This window comes from Staurois parvus, unplaced genomic scaffold (genome assembly GCF_062004578.1).
Source record: "Staurois parvus isolate SC_StPar_1 unplaced genomic scaffold, SC_StPar_1.0 ptg000059l, whole genome shotgun sequence".
NCBI classification, from domain to species: domain Eukaryota; kingdom Metazoa; phylum Chordata; class Amphibia; order Anura; family Ranidae; genus Staurois; species Staurois parvus.
This window is the reverse complement of record NW_028317855.1, coordinates 16,241,926-16,258,882: the sequence shown is the minus strand read 5'-3', so window position 1 is coordinate 16,258,882 and position 16,957 is coordinate 16,241,926. Positions and strand designations below refer to the sequence as shown.

The window sequence follows — 16,957 nt, the reverse complement described above, 5'->3', positions numbered from 1 at the left end:
TTATCTACAGGTAAGCTTATAATAACAAAAAGAGGGCGCACAGGCCTAGTGCATTACCATAAAAAATGTTTAATAAAAAATAAAGTAGGTGTTGTACTCACAAACGACAATATAGTCAAGGCACATCATAAAAGAACAGCTGGATCAACACCGCACTGAGTAACAGTCCGCAATAGGGAATTTAGACATCCAAAAGGCTGACGCGTTTCGAGGACTTGCCTCTTCCTCAGAGCCCTCCCAGAGGGCTCTGAGGAAGAGGCAAGTCCTCAAAACGCGTCAGACTTTTGGATGTCTAAACTCCCTATTGCGGACTGTTACTCAGCGCGGTGTTGATCCAGCTGTTCTTTTATGATATGCCTTGACTATATTGTCGTTTGTGAGTACAACACTTACTTTATTATTTTTTATTAAACATTTTTTATGGTAATGCACTAGGCCTGTGCGCCCTCTTTTTGTTCTTTCCCCATTCAGTATATTTGGATTCCCCCGGTCCATTTGAGGGCAGCAAGGTGTGCATGTTCCAGGACATTCTTAATGTGGTTGCAGCATCGAGTCCATCCCCAAGCGCAGGAGCATTTGTGTTTGCAAGCTTATAATAAAGCTTAACTGTAGGTAAAATAAATATCTCCTAAACATTCACCAATTAGGAGATATTCTACGGAGCAGCAGCCGGTGACAGTACTGACGCATGCGCTCTGAAGTAACAGCATACCCATGCCATTCCTTCAGAGCTGCATGACATCATCGGTGGCCTGGCCATTCAAGCAGCCAAACCACGGGGAACCTGGAAGGAAGAGCAGGTGAAGATGGAAGCCACCTGTAGCAGTGACAACGTGACGCTAGAGGGCTTCGTTCTAAGGTAAGTTTTCATAATGTGCTAGTATGCAATGCATTCAGACGATATCATAATACCTTGCAGCAGAAAACTTTTTTTTTTTCTTCGAAAGTTTTTATTACCGCTTTAAATGCATTGGATCAAGCCTGGATTGGTTTGGTTTCCAATGCTTTCACAAGATAAAAATAGCTTTTAAGCAAAGACCCGAAACCAGAAGTGACACAGTACTCATCTCCTCCAGTTTCTAATATCATAGAGATGATTGGGGAAGATTCCATCCCTGATCGCCTCTATGGTAAGCCAGTGAAACCAACGGCTTCAGTCACGGGCTCTCCGGTGGGACAGAAGAGCTCAGAGAGGCACTGGTGAGCGGCAGAAGGGGTGGACCTCCCACGACCTCCTGTAAAAGCAATCTAGTGACTAATTAGCTGATAGGATTGCTTTTATAAAAAAAGAGCATTGCTAGTTCTAATAAACAATACAAGGATGATGCCTGTAACTGCAGTATGTTACCCAATCTTAAAGTGGTTATAAAGGCTTAAGGTTTTTTACCTTCATGCATTTTATGCATGAAGGTAAAAAACCTGTGTGCAGCAGTGCCCCTATCCCCCCAAAACTTACCTGAGCTCCAACCTGATCCAACGATGTGCACCAGAGCCTCAGCTCTCCCGGGTCTCTCCCTTTTCATTGACTGAGAAAACAGCGTTAGCCTTTGGCTTCCGTTACTGTAAATCACAGCCATTGAGCCAATGAAGAGAGAGGGAGGTGGGGCTGAGCCTTGCTCTGTGTGTGAATGGAAATGCAGAACAGTGAATAGGGATGTGTGCCCTCATAGCAAGCTGCTTGCTCTGGGGGCACTAAGAGGAGCCCAGAGCGTTGGCGGGGGACCCGAGAAGAGAAGGATGGGGGCTTCTCTGTGCAAAACCACTGCACAGAGCAGGTAAGTATGACATGTTTATTTGAAAAAAGAATAAGCCTTTAATACCACTTTAAAGTGGTTATAAAAATTTTTTTTAAATAACATTTGTTCATGTTTAACTTTATATTGACCATTTAATTGCACTAATTAGCCATTATTGACTCATTCTTCCCCTTCTCGCTTTTGCAATAATTTTTTTTTATTTGTATTTTTTATTACCATTAATATTTAAAATGTGTTTTATTCGTATTCATTTTGTATGCTAATTTTTGTAGCGTGCATAAACAAATTGAAAAAGAAGCCTATATTTCATTTGTATATAACTGTGGAGTGCCTTGGACTAGACTCATCATTTTCATGTCGTTCTAAATGGGACAAATTATACAATAAAATGAATACTGTTTAAATACAATATAACTCATTTTATTTTATTACTGATCGATGTAGGAAATAAAGTATTTTTTTAAATTTTGTTCAATGTTTAGTCAAGTTTTCACTGAACAGCAGAAATGTAAAATTGCTCTGGGCCATAAGGGGTGTACTGGTATGAGAGCTGAAGAGGTTAAACTTTACTACCAATGCTACCAGCCCTCTTCTTACAAGTTTCTCTATTTGAATCATGCCTTGTTATAAAGTTTAAGACTTTGTTTTTTGGTAGGCTTTTTTTTTTCTTTCTTGTATTATTTGTATAGTAATGGTTAATAGTTCTAGGTTGAGGAATAATGTTCTCTTTGGATATATTTTTGCATATCTACACACTTATGTAATACTCAAACATGGAATGAAAAATAAGATATTAATGTAATATTTTGGGAAAAAGATGAAAACATTATCAATGTGTGCTGGCAAATAATATAAAAAAAAAAGTTAATGCAAGATTCTTTTGAACTAGCCATTTATAGATATGCTCTCTGACTGCAATAATAATGATTATGAGATAATGATGTCAACAGTGCAGTGTGACTTTGGTTGCCCCCTGTGTACTCTGAATATAGCAACCAAAATCCTCCTGCAATTGGCTTAAGGTAATAGTACCTCATAATACAATGTCTTCTAATCGGCTGTGGGCAAAGATGGAAGCCATATATGGACTATAAAGGAGTCCACTAAAGTAAAATAAGTAACAACATTTAGAGGAAAGAAAAGTATGAATATTAGAATTGAATGTGAATTGATATAATCAGATTGACGTCTCTGTTCTCCCAAATTGGTTCTCTCAAATTAAAATATAGTATATTATGTAACATATTATTTTACTGTATATCACAAAGGTTCTATGTTTAAAAGAAACAATAAAATAATTAATACTGTTGGAATCAGAAAACTGAAGTACACAAAGAATATCCTTACATATAAATACAGACAATGAGCTTGAAGGATCGACTGATTACATGATACATGATTCATTTGTTTGTTCAATCAGCAGGTTGAACAAAAAAATTCCCCAATTCACACAAACAATGTGAATGGGGGAATCACTCTTACTATTGTGTTCTGACTTAGGGGAGGGTGCATTTTATTACACTGATTTGTTTTTTTTTTTGTGTATTATTCTATGTAAACAATTAGCATTGATATACTGTGATATGTATAATAAAGGGTGGAGATGTTCTGGGCCACTGCACTTACAAAGTACATTTGTGGAGGGTAAGTGTAGTAACATTATCGGTAATAATAATCAGTGAATTCTGGTTTTACTTTGCAATTACTAGAATTTTAGTTCTAATTCAGTTTTATAAGCTGAATGTAAAATTTAGGAGACAAATATATAGGCTGCCATAAATTGTCTCTCCTTGGTTTTCAATACGTTAAGGATAATTTACTAAAGTAGTAAAGACTGTTTGCTTAACACTTGGTTTATGTACTTCAACAGGCATACCTATGCTCCTCTGTGATACCATTTTACATCATAAAATTGGGGAAATGTTTTGTTACATGGATGGTTTTCTATCAAAAATGATTTAATAGGATAGAAGTTGTGGCTGATTTACTAAAGTAGTTGGTAATGTTTAATTCACTTCAGTTATCCAATCACATGATATACAATATTTTGTTTATTTTTTATTTGCACATTTTTGAATGTCAATTCTGAACTCCTTTAAAATACTAACCCCCTTTTCACTAAATTGAACATGAGTTCTCATATACAGTTGTGTTCAAAATAATAGCAGTGTGTTGAAAAAAGTGAATAAAGCTCAAAATCCTTCTAATAGCTTTTATTTCCATACACACAAATGCATTGGGAACACTACACATTTTATTCTAAATTAAAACATGAAGAAAAATATATCAAATTTGTGTTGTTCCTCTAAAAAAAATTGAAGAAAAGTGAATATTAGACTGTTCAAAAAAATAGCAGTGTTTGTATTCTTCTTAACAAACTCAAACATTCACTATATAAACTGAAAAATGTTTGAAGATTTTGCTTTCCTTTGAATCACTTAATTAATATTTAGTTGTATAAGCACTGTTTCTGAGAACTGCTGTACATCTGTGTTGCATGGAGTCAACCAACTTCTGGCACCTGTGAACAGGTATTCCAGCCCAGAATGATTGGACTGCATTCCACAGTTCTTCTCTATTTCTTGGTTTTGCCTCAGAAACTGCATTTTTGATGTCACCCCACAAGTTTTCTATTGGATTAAGATCCGGGGATTGGGCTGGCCACTCCATAACATCAATCTTGTTGGTCTGGAACCAAGATGTTGCACGTTTACTGGTGTGTTTGGGGTCGTTGTCTTGTTGGAACACCCATTTCAAAGGCATTTCCTCTTCAGCATAAGGCAGCATGACCTCTTCAAGTATTCTGATGTATTCAAACTGATCCATGATCCCTGGTATGCAATAAATAGGCCCAACACTGTAGTATGAGAAACATCCCCATATCATGATGCTTGCGCAACCATGCTTCACTGTCTTCACAGTGTACTGTGGCTTGAATTCAGTGTTTGGGGGTCGTCTGACAAACTGTCTCCAGCCACTAGACCCAAAAAGAACAATCTTACTTTCATCGGTCCACAAAATGTTGCGCCATTTCTCTTTAGGCCAGTCAATGTGCTCTTTGGCAAATTGTAACCTCTTCAGCACATCTTTTTTTCAACAGTGGGACTTTGCGTGGGCTTCTTGCAGATAGCTTGGCTTCACATAGGCGTCTTCTAATTGTAACAGTACTCACAGGTAACTTTAGACCTTCTTTGATCTTCCTGGAGCTGATTGTTGGCTGAGTCCTTGCCATTTTGGCTATTCTTCTATCCATTCGAATGGTAGTTTTTCGCTTTCTTCCACATCTTTTAGGTTTTGGTTGCCATTTTAAAGCATTTGTGATCATTTTAGCTGAGCAGCCTATCATTTTCTGCACTTCTTTATATGTTTTCCCCTCTCCAATCAACTTTTTAATCAAGGTACACTGTTCTTCTGAACAATGTCTGGAACGACCCATTTTCCTCAGAATTTCAGAGAGAAATGCACTGTAACCAGCATGTACAACATTTTCTGCCTTCCTTCCTTAAATAAGGGCAATAATTGCCACCTGTTTTTCAAAGAATGAATGACCTCACTAATAGAACTCCACACTGCTATTATTTTGAACATGCCCCTTTCAATTAGTGATTCAATTACACAGAATCAGCAGCATGCATGGCATGTCTGTTGGGTCTGTTGGATTTCTATTACTCTACTACACCTGCTAGTAAATTATTTGCCATGTAGAAATATCATTTCTACCACAAACAGTGATTGATCAGGTTAGTGATGTCTCACTGCTATTATTTTGAACACAACTGTACATTGCATAATAAACTGTTAATATTTTTGGTTGTTGTACAATGCTTCCAGGATCTAGGCAGCACAGGCAGTAGTGTCTTACATATCCTGTTCACTTAGCTTAGTACATAAGGCAAAGCTGAGTTCACTTTGGACACCCAATCATGGGAAAGGGAGGAGTAAAAAACAGGCCATTTTCTTGAACATCATTGGATCATTGAACATCATTGAACATCATTGGATGATTGAAGTGAACACAACATTCACTTTTTTACTTTTTTTTTTTCATTACTGCATCAACCCCATTAAACCTGTAACCTGTAATAAGTATAGAAGAAAGGGATGTTGACTTTTCTTTGGCATTCGATTACTGCAACTATTAAAGCCAGGCACAACCAGGCAACTAGTATTTTCAGAAGGTGGTGAGCAATTGCAATGATGGCCTCCATAGTTCCTACAACTAGTGTCACAAATAGAGTTTTATTTAAATAATGGTGCATTATTTTTAATGCTGAAAATATTTTTCATTTTTTATTACATTAAATATTACATAAGGCACTGACAGACTTTGTGGAAATATTTTACTTTTCTAGTGAACTGCTGCACATAAAAATGTTCTTTTCTTGGGGACAGAATTCCTATATATTTTGGCGAAAGTTAGAATATGCCAATGGTCTAAGAAATACGAAGAAAAATAAACTGTAGGGACACATTGAAGGTATCCCGTATTAGAAAAATATATTAGACCAAAAGGCAGATGTCTCCTTCTCACGGTGATAATCTTATTGTAAATACCTCGAGTGATAGGTAAACTCTTTTCTATGTAGAGTGCACATATGTCTTCAATTGTGAGAAATGCAGCCTGCCAGGTCTGAGCAGATCACAAGTCTGAACACTCAAAGGGGTGGAATTCTGTTGCCGTGGTTGCATGTTAAATAAATAAATGAGATACCTAGGGAAGCTTCCACATTCTTGTGGTCTGATTAAGTCATATTTACCATAAGCTTGTATAAAAGCAATTGAGTTTTAACTGCAGAACCATAACAAAGTGTTCCATGTTTCCACACCCATATGGCACTGTTAAAGACATTCAGGGTGGAAAAATACCCTTTAGTGTATTTATGCTGTAGAACATTACATACTAAAAAGAAATCTCTAACTAGTAGAGATGAACAAACCAATCCATTCGGGGTTCATAATTCATGGTTTATTGGAAAGATTCATGGCTTTCGGATATTTATCTCCACTCTAACAGACAATCATCTGAAACAATATTTTATCCTTTTTTTATTTTAAATGAAAGAGAAATTTATAAAAACTTTTAACTATTTTTGCATAAATTAAAACTAAAGGCAAAACTTTTTTTTAGTTTAGGATAGAGCGGAGAAAAATTAAAATCTCCTACTGATTTTTATTGCTGTTTATTAAGGAGATTCACTTCTCTATTTGTCCTGTTTACCATTATCACCCAGAGTGAAAGTAAAAATGAAATTTTGGGTTGTCACCAGAACAGGAGTAGAGAGGAAATTTTTTAATGGGGATACAAGTTCTGGTGACAACCAGGTGACAACCAGGGATTTCCTAAAACTTCTTTTTTTCTGCTATGGGAAAAGAAGTGTAGGAAAATCTCCCAAATAGGAAACAATTTCCAAAATAAAAAAACAAAAAAACACAGAGAGGGGTTAAAATCATCCCTTACGCTATACAAAATGTAATAAAAATTTATATTTTTTCTTATTTTTTTGCCACCTTTGGTCTCCTGAGCTGGTTCTTTCTATTTTTGAAAGTCCATGACTCTTGTATCCTGCATTTAAGAAAAGTTCTTCTTTTCATCAGCTATAGAAATTTCCCTACCCAATGGTTCTGATTATGCTATTATTCTGAAAACAAATGTAACGAATATGTCAAACAGGAGTGATATGTATGTGGGAACTGAACATATATGATTCTCCACCTGTTTTTCCAGAAGAAAAAAGGTAATCCTATCTAAGCTTAAAAATTCTCAAATCATTGTGGTACCAGCCCTTTCACTGGAGCAAACCAGCTAAATTGTAGGAGGCTTGGATTTAAAGAGTAACTTCACTTTTGTTGTAAAAAAAATAATCCCCTCTGGGTGATCAATTGTACATTGCAAGGATTTTAAGAAAACTTGTTGCAGATTCCTAATTGTTTTTCCTCTGAAAAAATACTGTAGCTGTTTGTTTGCCTATGTCTTTGGGATTCAGATTCTGGACTTTTTCATTATTTATCAGCTGATGCACTTGGATTGCTCTAATGAGGAACATTGTGGTGTCAGCATCCCTTTAGAACTGATTAATTCTTTAATGAAATCTTTGGTGCAAATGATCCCTAAAATCTGACTTGTATCATACTGCACACTGAGAAAATTAGTCAGCCAATCACACAAGCAGGAAATTACATTTCTGGGGAAGTTATGTACACCAACTGTGTATAGAACGCCTCCAAGTTGTTATATTGTATTGAATTTTACAGAAAATTAAAAGGCTGCAGATTGAAAAGGAAAGGTCACTTTTAATAACATTCAACTACAATATGGCCTGTGTCACACTTATATATGCCTTATTATTTTTGTTTTAATTTGCTATATTATTTTCCCATGAAAGTGGAGTTACCCTTCAAGTTGTGTTTTCAGATCTGTCATTTACTCTTTCCTTCCAGTTTTTCTTAGCCACTGGTTAGCTAATGGAGCTGACACAAACACTTTAATTGTAGATCTTTTGTTGCATCAGGAAGTGCAAAATAAGCACACTAAAATTAACACTTTGGTTTCACTGTGAACAGAATCCCTTACACACACACAAAAAAAGAGAGAAAACAGATATTTCATTTAAAAAAATGTTTGACTAAAACTCTGAACGGCAGTAAATACCTGATTTTTAACAAATTATGTTAAACAGATATACATTGAGTGATTGTTTTCTGTGTGCCCTGCTCACACCACAATGCTAAAGCCATGTGCATTTTTTTTGTGAAGATGGACTTATTCACACTATACACACATAAAACTCTTGAAAAAGCACACAGATTTCATGCATATATACTAGAAATAAATGCAAATATGTACTGAGAGAGCATGTAGACCAATCCTAACTCAATAGCAATAATACTTTCTGAGTCGTTGGAAAAAGGATGCAGGTCAGAAGTTCTCTCTGACTTTCAAAACTGCATGCTTGTTTGGGGTCAGTGAGTAAGATAATACTGAAAACAGACACAACAAGACAACGGATAGTCTCAACTGACGGTCAGCTTTTATATGTTCTGGTGAGTTATTCACAATATCCATACAAGTGCAAATATTTGGTTCATTTTGACAAAATATCCTAGAGTTGCCCTTTCATAAAATGACTTCTATCCTTGTAAGTATAGTTTCATTTTGGTAGTTAGAACCAGAATCCATACTGAGATGCACTAATAAAGTGTTATGTGATTGGATGCTTTGTGTGACTCTTTGTTGTTCTCTTTGCACTGTTGGCTAAATCAAACATCAGACCTTATTCAACATTTGGTCAGATTTCTGTAGCCTTTGCTACAGGTTTTCAGGGTTTTGTTATGCTCATTATTATGTATTTATTAAATTGTAGACTATTACCCTCTGATTAATGAAAGTGATTTTTAAATCTGTTTCACCACTTGCAAAATGTATATAGTATGTGTAGATTGTATTTTAAATTTTAGGTCCCAATGCACGGAATTCATGTCATATATATCTTTATATATCTATAGTCTATCATTCAAAAATGATATGTAGAAGACCGTTTATTCGTATAGGGTTTAACCACAGCTGTGCACCGCCGTGTAATGTACTATTTAAAAAATGAACTATGTTACAAGCTTTTAAAGTGATATATCACTTCATGATATGTCAACACCGTATGCTAGATATAAAAATATACGATACCTGATTTATAGTGTACCACTGAAAGAACTAATTATTAGATCCATTTATGTAAAACTATTATTCTTTTTGCATGACTCCATACCCAAAACTGCAACATCAGTAATATGAGTCATGTTCATTTATAGACTATTCTTGATGAAAATGATGTTGGTGGATATCAAATATACAGCCAATGCATTTGGGGAAGCCTTGCATGATCTGAAAAAACCACCAATCCAGTTCATGCAAGGCTTCCCCAGTCATTCCCAAGACCTTGGTTGATGTCAGGAGGGTCCTAATAAGTATGCTCTTGTAGGCACAGATTTAGACACTCCCAGAAGTATTGAAGTTGATTACAAATATAATAAGCTCTTGTTTTTCTGCAGTGGGGGAATGATATTAAAAAAGGTATGTTAGTACATTTGCCTACATGTTTACCCTGCTGTGCATGGGATGGCGATAGTGGTGATATTCTACCTACCCTGTGAAAGGAAAGATTTTAATACTTACCTATTCTGAAGTTGCTGCAGTCTGATCTGATCCCATGATCACATACCAGCATTGGTTTCAGTGTAGAGGAGAACAAGCCAACAACAGATGCCCCATAGTAAGCCTATGGGTGATGTCACCGCCCATGTTCTGCAACCATTATCGGCAATCTCTCCTCTTCACTAAAGTAGGCTTCTGGGGAGATCATGTAAGTGCCCTCAGAAAAGGTAAGTATAGACTTCTATTCTTTACAGGGTAGTTAGAATAGGATTAGAATGGGGGTGGGAGTTGGTTTAGGCTTATAGTTAGTATTTAACTATACGTATACTTAGCTACTATACTAAGGCAGTCCATGCATTGATCACTTTATTTTTGTTCAACCAGTGGGTTGTATGAAAAAAAATTATCTGATTCCCCCATTCGATGTGGATGAAGCAATCCTTTCACTATAGTATTGCATTCTCACAGTGGAAAGCCTTCTTCGCTGTCAGAATGCAATGATCAGTGTTTCCAGCTTTAGCCAGTGGCACTGATTGTTTGGAAAAAACAGCAGGCTGATTGTACACAAGTTGATTGATAAATCAATGTCTGTACAACCAGCCTGCCAATACTTTACATAGAACGAAATTTGGCTGGTCCCTGCTGAACATATGCAAACTATCTGTCTGCAAACTATCTGCCCCTAGCCACCTATGTAAATGTAGCCTAAGGCATAAACATGGACCAATGAAGCTATATATATATGGGGAAGGCATTGGTGGGATCCATCTAGAGCAGGCTATGGGGTCAATTTACTAAAGCAGGAGAGTGCAAAATCTGGTGCAGCTCTCAAGAGAAACCAAACAGCTTCAAGTTTTTTTGTCAAAGCTTAATTGAACAAGCTGAAGTTAGAAGCTGATTGACTACCATTCACAGCTGCACCAGATTTTGCACTCTCCAGCTATAGTATATCAATTCTTTCATGTATTTGAATCTGGATGTTCAATCCCTCGGCAATCTCTTTTAGATTTACCAAGAATATATAATGTGTGAACCTACCTGAACAATGCACTCAATCTGTATCCAATCCAGTATAACTTTGCTCTATTTAGTAGTTGGCAAGAAACTGTACAATAAAACTATACTTATGTATAGTGAGCATAAGGAACCCACATGTGTACTCAGCAAAAAATGTAGTCTGCAGACTTAACTAGCCAGCCTCTGCACACAACAAAGACATCTATACTGTTTGCATAACATGTATGCTGTTCTTTGATCTCTGCTATGTCACATGTTTCACTTCTGTCATAATGATGCAACACAAATTTTTGTTTTCATTTTATAATTTTACCAACTTATTTTTCATGGTAATCTATCATTTCTTACAGTGTTTTGTTCAAAATGCAATAAATGCTTACCATTCCATGATTTAGCCAGGGTGGTATGAAATTATCCAGCAGCTTTGGGTATACCAGTTCCCTATCATATATATATAGGGTCCAGAACATTGTTACCACAAACTGAAAAAGAGATAAAAAGGGTCATTCAAATTGAAATTAGCATTACTGTGCAATAAATATACAATGATATGTAATTAGTATCCTGAATTAAAAATGAACTTTACAAATATTTTTCACCTCCCTAATTTCTAAGTAAAATATGGCCTGAAGATCTGTAATTGGTATTTTTCATATCTACTGTATATTGCACACTTCTTTTAAATACAGTGTAGTACAGAATAAAGATAAGTAGTCACAGAGTAAATGTACTGTATAATGCAAAAATAAATATAGTGGACATTTTAGTAAAATGCTGACCATATTGAACCTAATGTGACCCTGTGACCACGTAATTCTTGCCTCCCACTCAACAAGAACCTTTCCTACACCCATTACTACCTTCAACTGCCAGAAGAAAAGTGAAATTTCCAACACTTCTAAGTATGGGCAAGCATGTGACGACCCCCCATGTTGCAACACTGGTGTCCCATAATTGGCCCAGCACTGTCACATGGTCCTGTGTAAAATCCAAAAATGTTTGGATTTTACATCTTGCAGTCCCAGAAGAGAGAGAAATTAATTGGTTTACGTGAAAATTATAGCGTCTACAAATGGCGATATATATACTGGAATTTTAATTTTCTTTATACTAGTAATGGTGACAATCAGTGACTTATAGTGGGAATGCGGCATGCATTCTGACACTGGGGGGGAAGTAACTAACTGCCACTGACATCCCAATGACACTAATACAGTAATCAGTGCTAATAAAAAGCACTGACACTATACTAATGATGCTGGGCAGGAAGGGGTTAACATCTGGGGCAATCAAAGGGTGTGCTGTGAGCTGTTTTACCAAGTACGCTATGTGTGTTTTACTTGGGAAACATGCTACTGTGTATTTCTCTGCTGTGCAGAGAAATACACAGCAGCATGGTATTGCTGGCAGGAGAGAGACCTGTGTTGGGTCTCTACCTTGTCAGTGTTACTTGGCAATCACCAGGTGACAGCGGAGAATCTCCTTAATAAAATATTCAATCTATTAAGTAAAAAAAATGACAATAAAAAGGTACACTGACCAGTAAATCCAGGTGGCCACCGAACCAGTAAAAGGCTCCAGCGGCTAAATGCTACAGTGTGTTGACTCCTTAGGCCTTTCGTGTGATCGCACATCTTCAGAGGAATGTCAACACAGCAACACGGCCTTTTACTGGTTCGGTGGCCGCCTGGATTTACTGGTCAGTGTACCTTTTTATTGTAATTTTTTTACTTAATAAATTGAATATTTTATTGGAAATATTACGCTATGGGCACTTTCTTTATGGCTCCTTCATGGAGCTTTTAAGTATGCAGACCCTGGGAAGTACCTCACCTTCCAGAGAAGGGGAATTCCTGCAATCAGGTGGCTGACCCTGCTGATCCTTAAAGGAGGCCTCTGGAACACACACCATCCTGTTACTGCTGAGCTGTCTACTTGGAGACGGATCCCCGGATGCATACCTTAATACCTTGATGCCCCTGGCTTTGGATATCATAATGCGCATGATCCATGCACTTCTGGTAAGCGCATAATTTACTCGTTTATTCTTCCATTTTTGGAATATTGCAAGATAGATACGTTTACTGGCACTATGAACTGTTTTAACTACATAGTGTATCTGACTGTATTCATAATTTGATTTGACCTATTTAGCGCTGCACTTTACTACTGTTTACTGTGTAAAAATATTAACAAACAAAATAAAATTTAAAAAAAGATTAAATAATAATAGTTAATAAAATAGAGACAAACAAAAAATCATCAGGAAAATAATAGTTAAAGAGAGAAGGAGGCTAAATAGTTAATTAGGGCTGATTAGAGTAAACTAAGGGTTAATATGGGGTTAAACATAAGAACACTTTAAAACTTTTTTTAAATTGTCAGGTTGCTTTAACTTGCATTATCTGCAGATCTATGTTCATCCCTTTGATCTGCAGATAAATTAACAGAAAGATACAAATGTAACAGTATGTAACATTGTATCTTTATATAATCATGGTTTGAAGCAGTTTTGTTTCTAAACACTGATCCAGACTGTTTTTTTGACAAAGTTGCTGCCTTCTTCTCTGAGTATTATGTGTGTATTGCAATGTACTTAGAAGTATACTATACTGGGAGGGGTGGGTCTAGACGTAGGGAAGAGAGACTGGACATGCTAAACATGCCCTGTGTACAACGATGAAGCTTTTTTATGCATGTGTAGTCTGCAACTAGTTAAAGTGAATATTAGTAGGTTTAGAGATACAGAGAGCAGAAGTTACATCCAATTCTCATCTTTCACCATGCCAATTTCCCTGCTGATTCTTTATTCTCAGGGAAAACAGTGACAAACTGAGAGGTTTGAGGGATGGAAGGGACCTCCAAGAATACGCAAAATTTGCATAAAACTTTTGCTACCCACACCTCTGGGCCCCCTGACCATTTAGACATGATATTTTCAGTAAAAGTAACCAGCTAACTTCTGATATGTGTATGGATCAGTGCAGTAGTGATCTACACACATATTAGGGTGATTTTGACATAATAGGAAAGCGGCTTATTATTATTAATTTGTGCCATTGTGCAAACTTATTTATACACATAACAAGATAACTTCTGCTTGTACACCATTTTATCATATGCTCAGATTGATAACCTTGTTTGCAGTAATTTGTCGTTAAAGGGATTATAAAGGTTCATTATTTTTAATTTTTTTAAAATAACAAATATGTCATGCTTACCTGCTCTGTGCAATGGTTTTGCACAGAGCAGCCCCGATCCTCCTCTTCTCATGTCCCCCACTAGTGCTCCTGGCTCCTCCCCCTGCCAAGTGCCCCCAGAGCAAAGAGGAGGAGGGGAGGGAGAGGGATTTGGAAGGAAGGAAGAAAGAAAAGAGAATGGATGGAGAAATGAAGGGAGGAAATGGAAGGAAGGAAGGGGAGGGAATGGCTGGAGGAAGGAAGGGTGGGAGGGAGGAAGAAAGGAATGGAGGGAGGAAGGAAAGAGAGGGAGGGAGTGGATGGAGGGAAGAAGGAAGGAATGAAGGCAATGGATGGAGGGAAGGAAGGAAAGTAAAGGAAAGGGAGAGAGAAAGGGAAGGAAGGAAGGTTGGACTTACATGGATGGCCCCGGCTCACTGGCTCAGTCAGAAGCATTTCACAGCTGCCAGCTGCTCTGTATACAAGTTCCCATCTGCACGTCCCCTTAGAAGCTGCACGAACTGGAGTATGGGGAGGCTGAGCAGATCCAACTTATCTCTCTCCTATTGGTGTGGAGGATGGGGGAGGGGCTAGTCACTGAGGAGCACATGAGGGGGGCCCAAAAAGAGAAATACGATGGATGGCTGGGGATGGTTGTTGCAGCGGTGGGGACAGTTACAAGCACCTATCTCACTGTATGACTTTCAATGAAGCAGCTAGAAGTCACTCTTTCTCCTCTCCCTCCCACAGCTTTCAGCTGCTTCATTGAAAGCCATACAGGGAGGTCGGTGCTTGTAACTGTCCCCACCACTGCCCCGATTATCACTGACAGTCAATTTTACCTGCTGCAGTCTGAACACACTTGTCCCCACCATATTTCCACCTGCCAAATGCGAGCAGGCGAGTGGAAATTTTGAGCTCTGTGTGTGTGTGTGTATATATATATATATATATATATATATATGTGTGTGTGTAGCTCTCTCTCATAGTCACAACATAAATCATATACAGTAGTATACCTTATAGCTCAAAGTAATGCTTTTGCATTTTTTAATGCAAATATATATATTTGTACATAAAGTTTTATGGAGCTTTATGTTGGGTCTTATTCCAAGGTTATAGGTTCACTATCTTTAAAGCCAAGTAAGCCAAGATTGAAGCCTACCACTGAGATAATGAATGCCTCAAAATGAATGAGCAAGGTTAACCTTTACAGTATTAGTGCACTTTCACTAAATATAACACATTTGTAGTTGTCATTTCACTCTTTGAAAAAATGCCACTATAAATTGCTTTTCCTAATGATAAATACCATTTCCACTAACATGTGCTGGCTATGTGCTATATCTATATTTGCTAAACACATACTGCTCATGGTCTGTTTTGGAAAAAGAATACCTGCTGTGCAGTAAGGTAAATATTCTACCTGGAGCAAATTTTTTGTAGAGGACAGCAGGATGTCCTCAAAGCCAGGAAGCTGCAGGCAATATTGATAATGTGAATTATCTGTATGAAAGGTAACTCATCATACTGGCATTTTTTCAGAGGCTATAAGGGCAAGTATGAGTGTACTTTTTTTTTTCACCAAAAGTGCAGTTATACTTTACATGCTTGAAAAGGTTTGTCCATTAACTTTTTTTAGTTCATGAGCTTTCCTTTTAGCCTCTTGTACCTCAAAGGATTACCCTTGCTTAGACTTAGGCATCTGTTTTTTTCTCAAGAGCCATTTTTGTTGATGTTCCTTCCAATTTTTATGTCTAAGATTTGCAGGAATAGATCATCTAGAATGACTTCTAATTTTAGTGACATCTAGGGATAAGCAAACTGGGCAAAGTTCATTTTGATGGATTTTTAATGATCCCTGCAGGAAATTCATAAGCCCCGAAAAGAGCACCAAACCCCATTGAAGTCTCTGGAGCCAAAACTTGTTGTTTTTTTCCTGACATTTTTCAAGGCTAATTTGCAAGTTTTTATTAAATAAAGCATTGGTAGCTGGCCACTGTTATGTGCCAAGTGTCATGTGACACTGAAAAAACTGTTTGGCTAGGAGAGGGTATTTTAATGGAGCTTACAGGGCAAAAAAGCAAAAGACCCAAAAATGATTTAAATAACATACTTACAGATGCCTTAAAGGTGTACATGAAGTTCAGCTTTAGAACATGTTATATGTTCCACCCATTTTCAGGGTGGACCATGTTACATGTTCCCATAGCTGCAGCTGCGCCCGCAGACCCCCTCCCTCTGACAGATAGTATAGGGACAAGTTTCCCCGGACTATATGTCAAATTTGAAAACAGAGCTGCTGTGTGGGGCTCTGCCCACACAGCCGCATCATTCATTCACGAACTTCCATAAATGAATGAACTGCAAGTCCCGACAGTCTTAGTGGCTGTGGGCTTGTACTTTTCAATGAACTACCACAGCGCTGTGGAACGCCGTGGTAGTTCATTGAAGCTTTCTCTCAGAATATCTGCTTACTCGTACATCCCGTAAGGCAAGCAGATATTTTGACAGGTCTGCAGGAGAACTGCATGGCATCAGTGATCTACTGATCGCTAGTGAAATGCTTTCTCTTTTAGACATAAATAATAAATACACATTGTTTTACCTGCAAAAAAATGTGCATTTATTATTTTTGCCCAAAAGGTGATTTTATCCTTTAAGTAAGATGTCATAGTCTCCTGGTGGAAAAATCTGTTCAGATATGACCCCAATATGAACACATACTTTAACCCTTTGGCGCCGACATCACACAAATATGTGGCCTCACAGAACTGGGCTTTTTTTTCCGTGGGGCCGCATATTTGCATACCTGTTCTTGTGCTGGGAGCGCACCACACAGTGTGCTCCCAGCACAA

General features: G+C 37.4%; 1 protein-coding gene across 1 annotated transcript in view; it reads right to left on the bottom strand.

The window, feature by feature from the left end:
- Positions 1-16,957, bottom strand: part of AIG1 (androgen induced 1) — a 362,106-nt gene that overhangs the window by 222,460 nt on the left and 122,689 nt on the right. Inside the window, exon 3 of the mRNA XM_089668636.1 lies at positions 11,301-11,402. Within this exon, the coding sequence (XP_089524762.1) occupies positions 11,301-11,402 (102 nt within the window). The remainder of the gene's footprint in view (positions 1-11,300; positions 11,403-16,957) is intronic.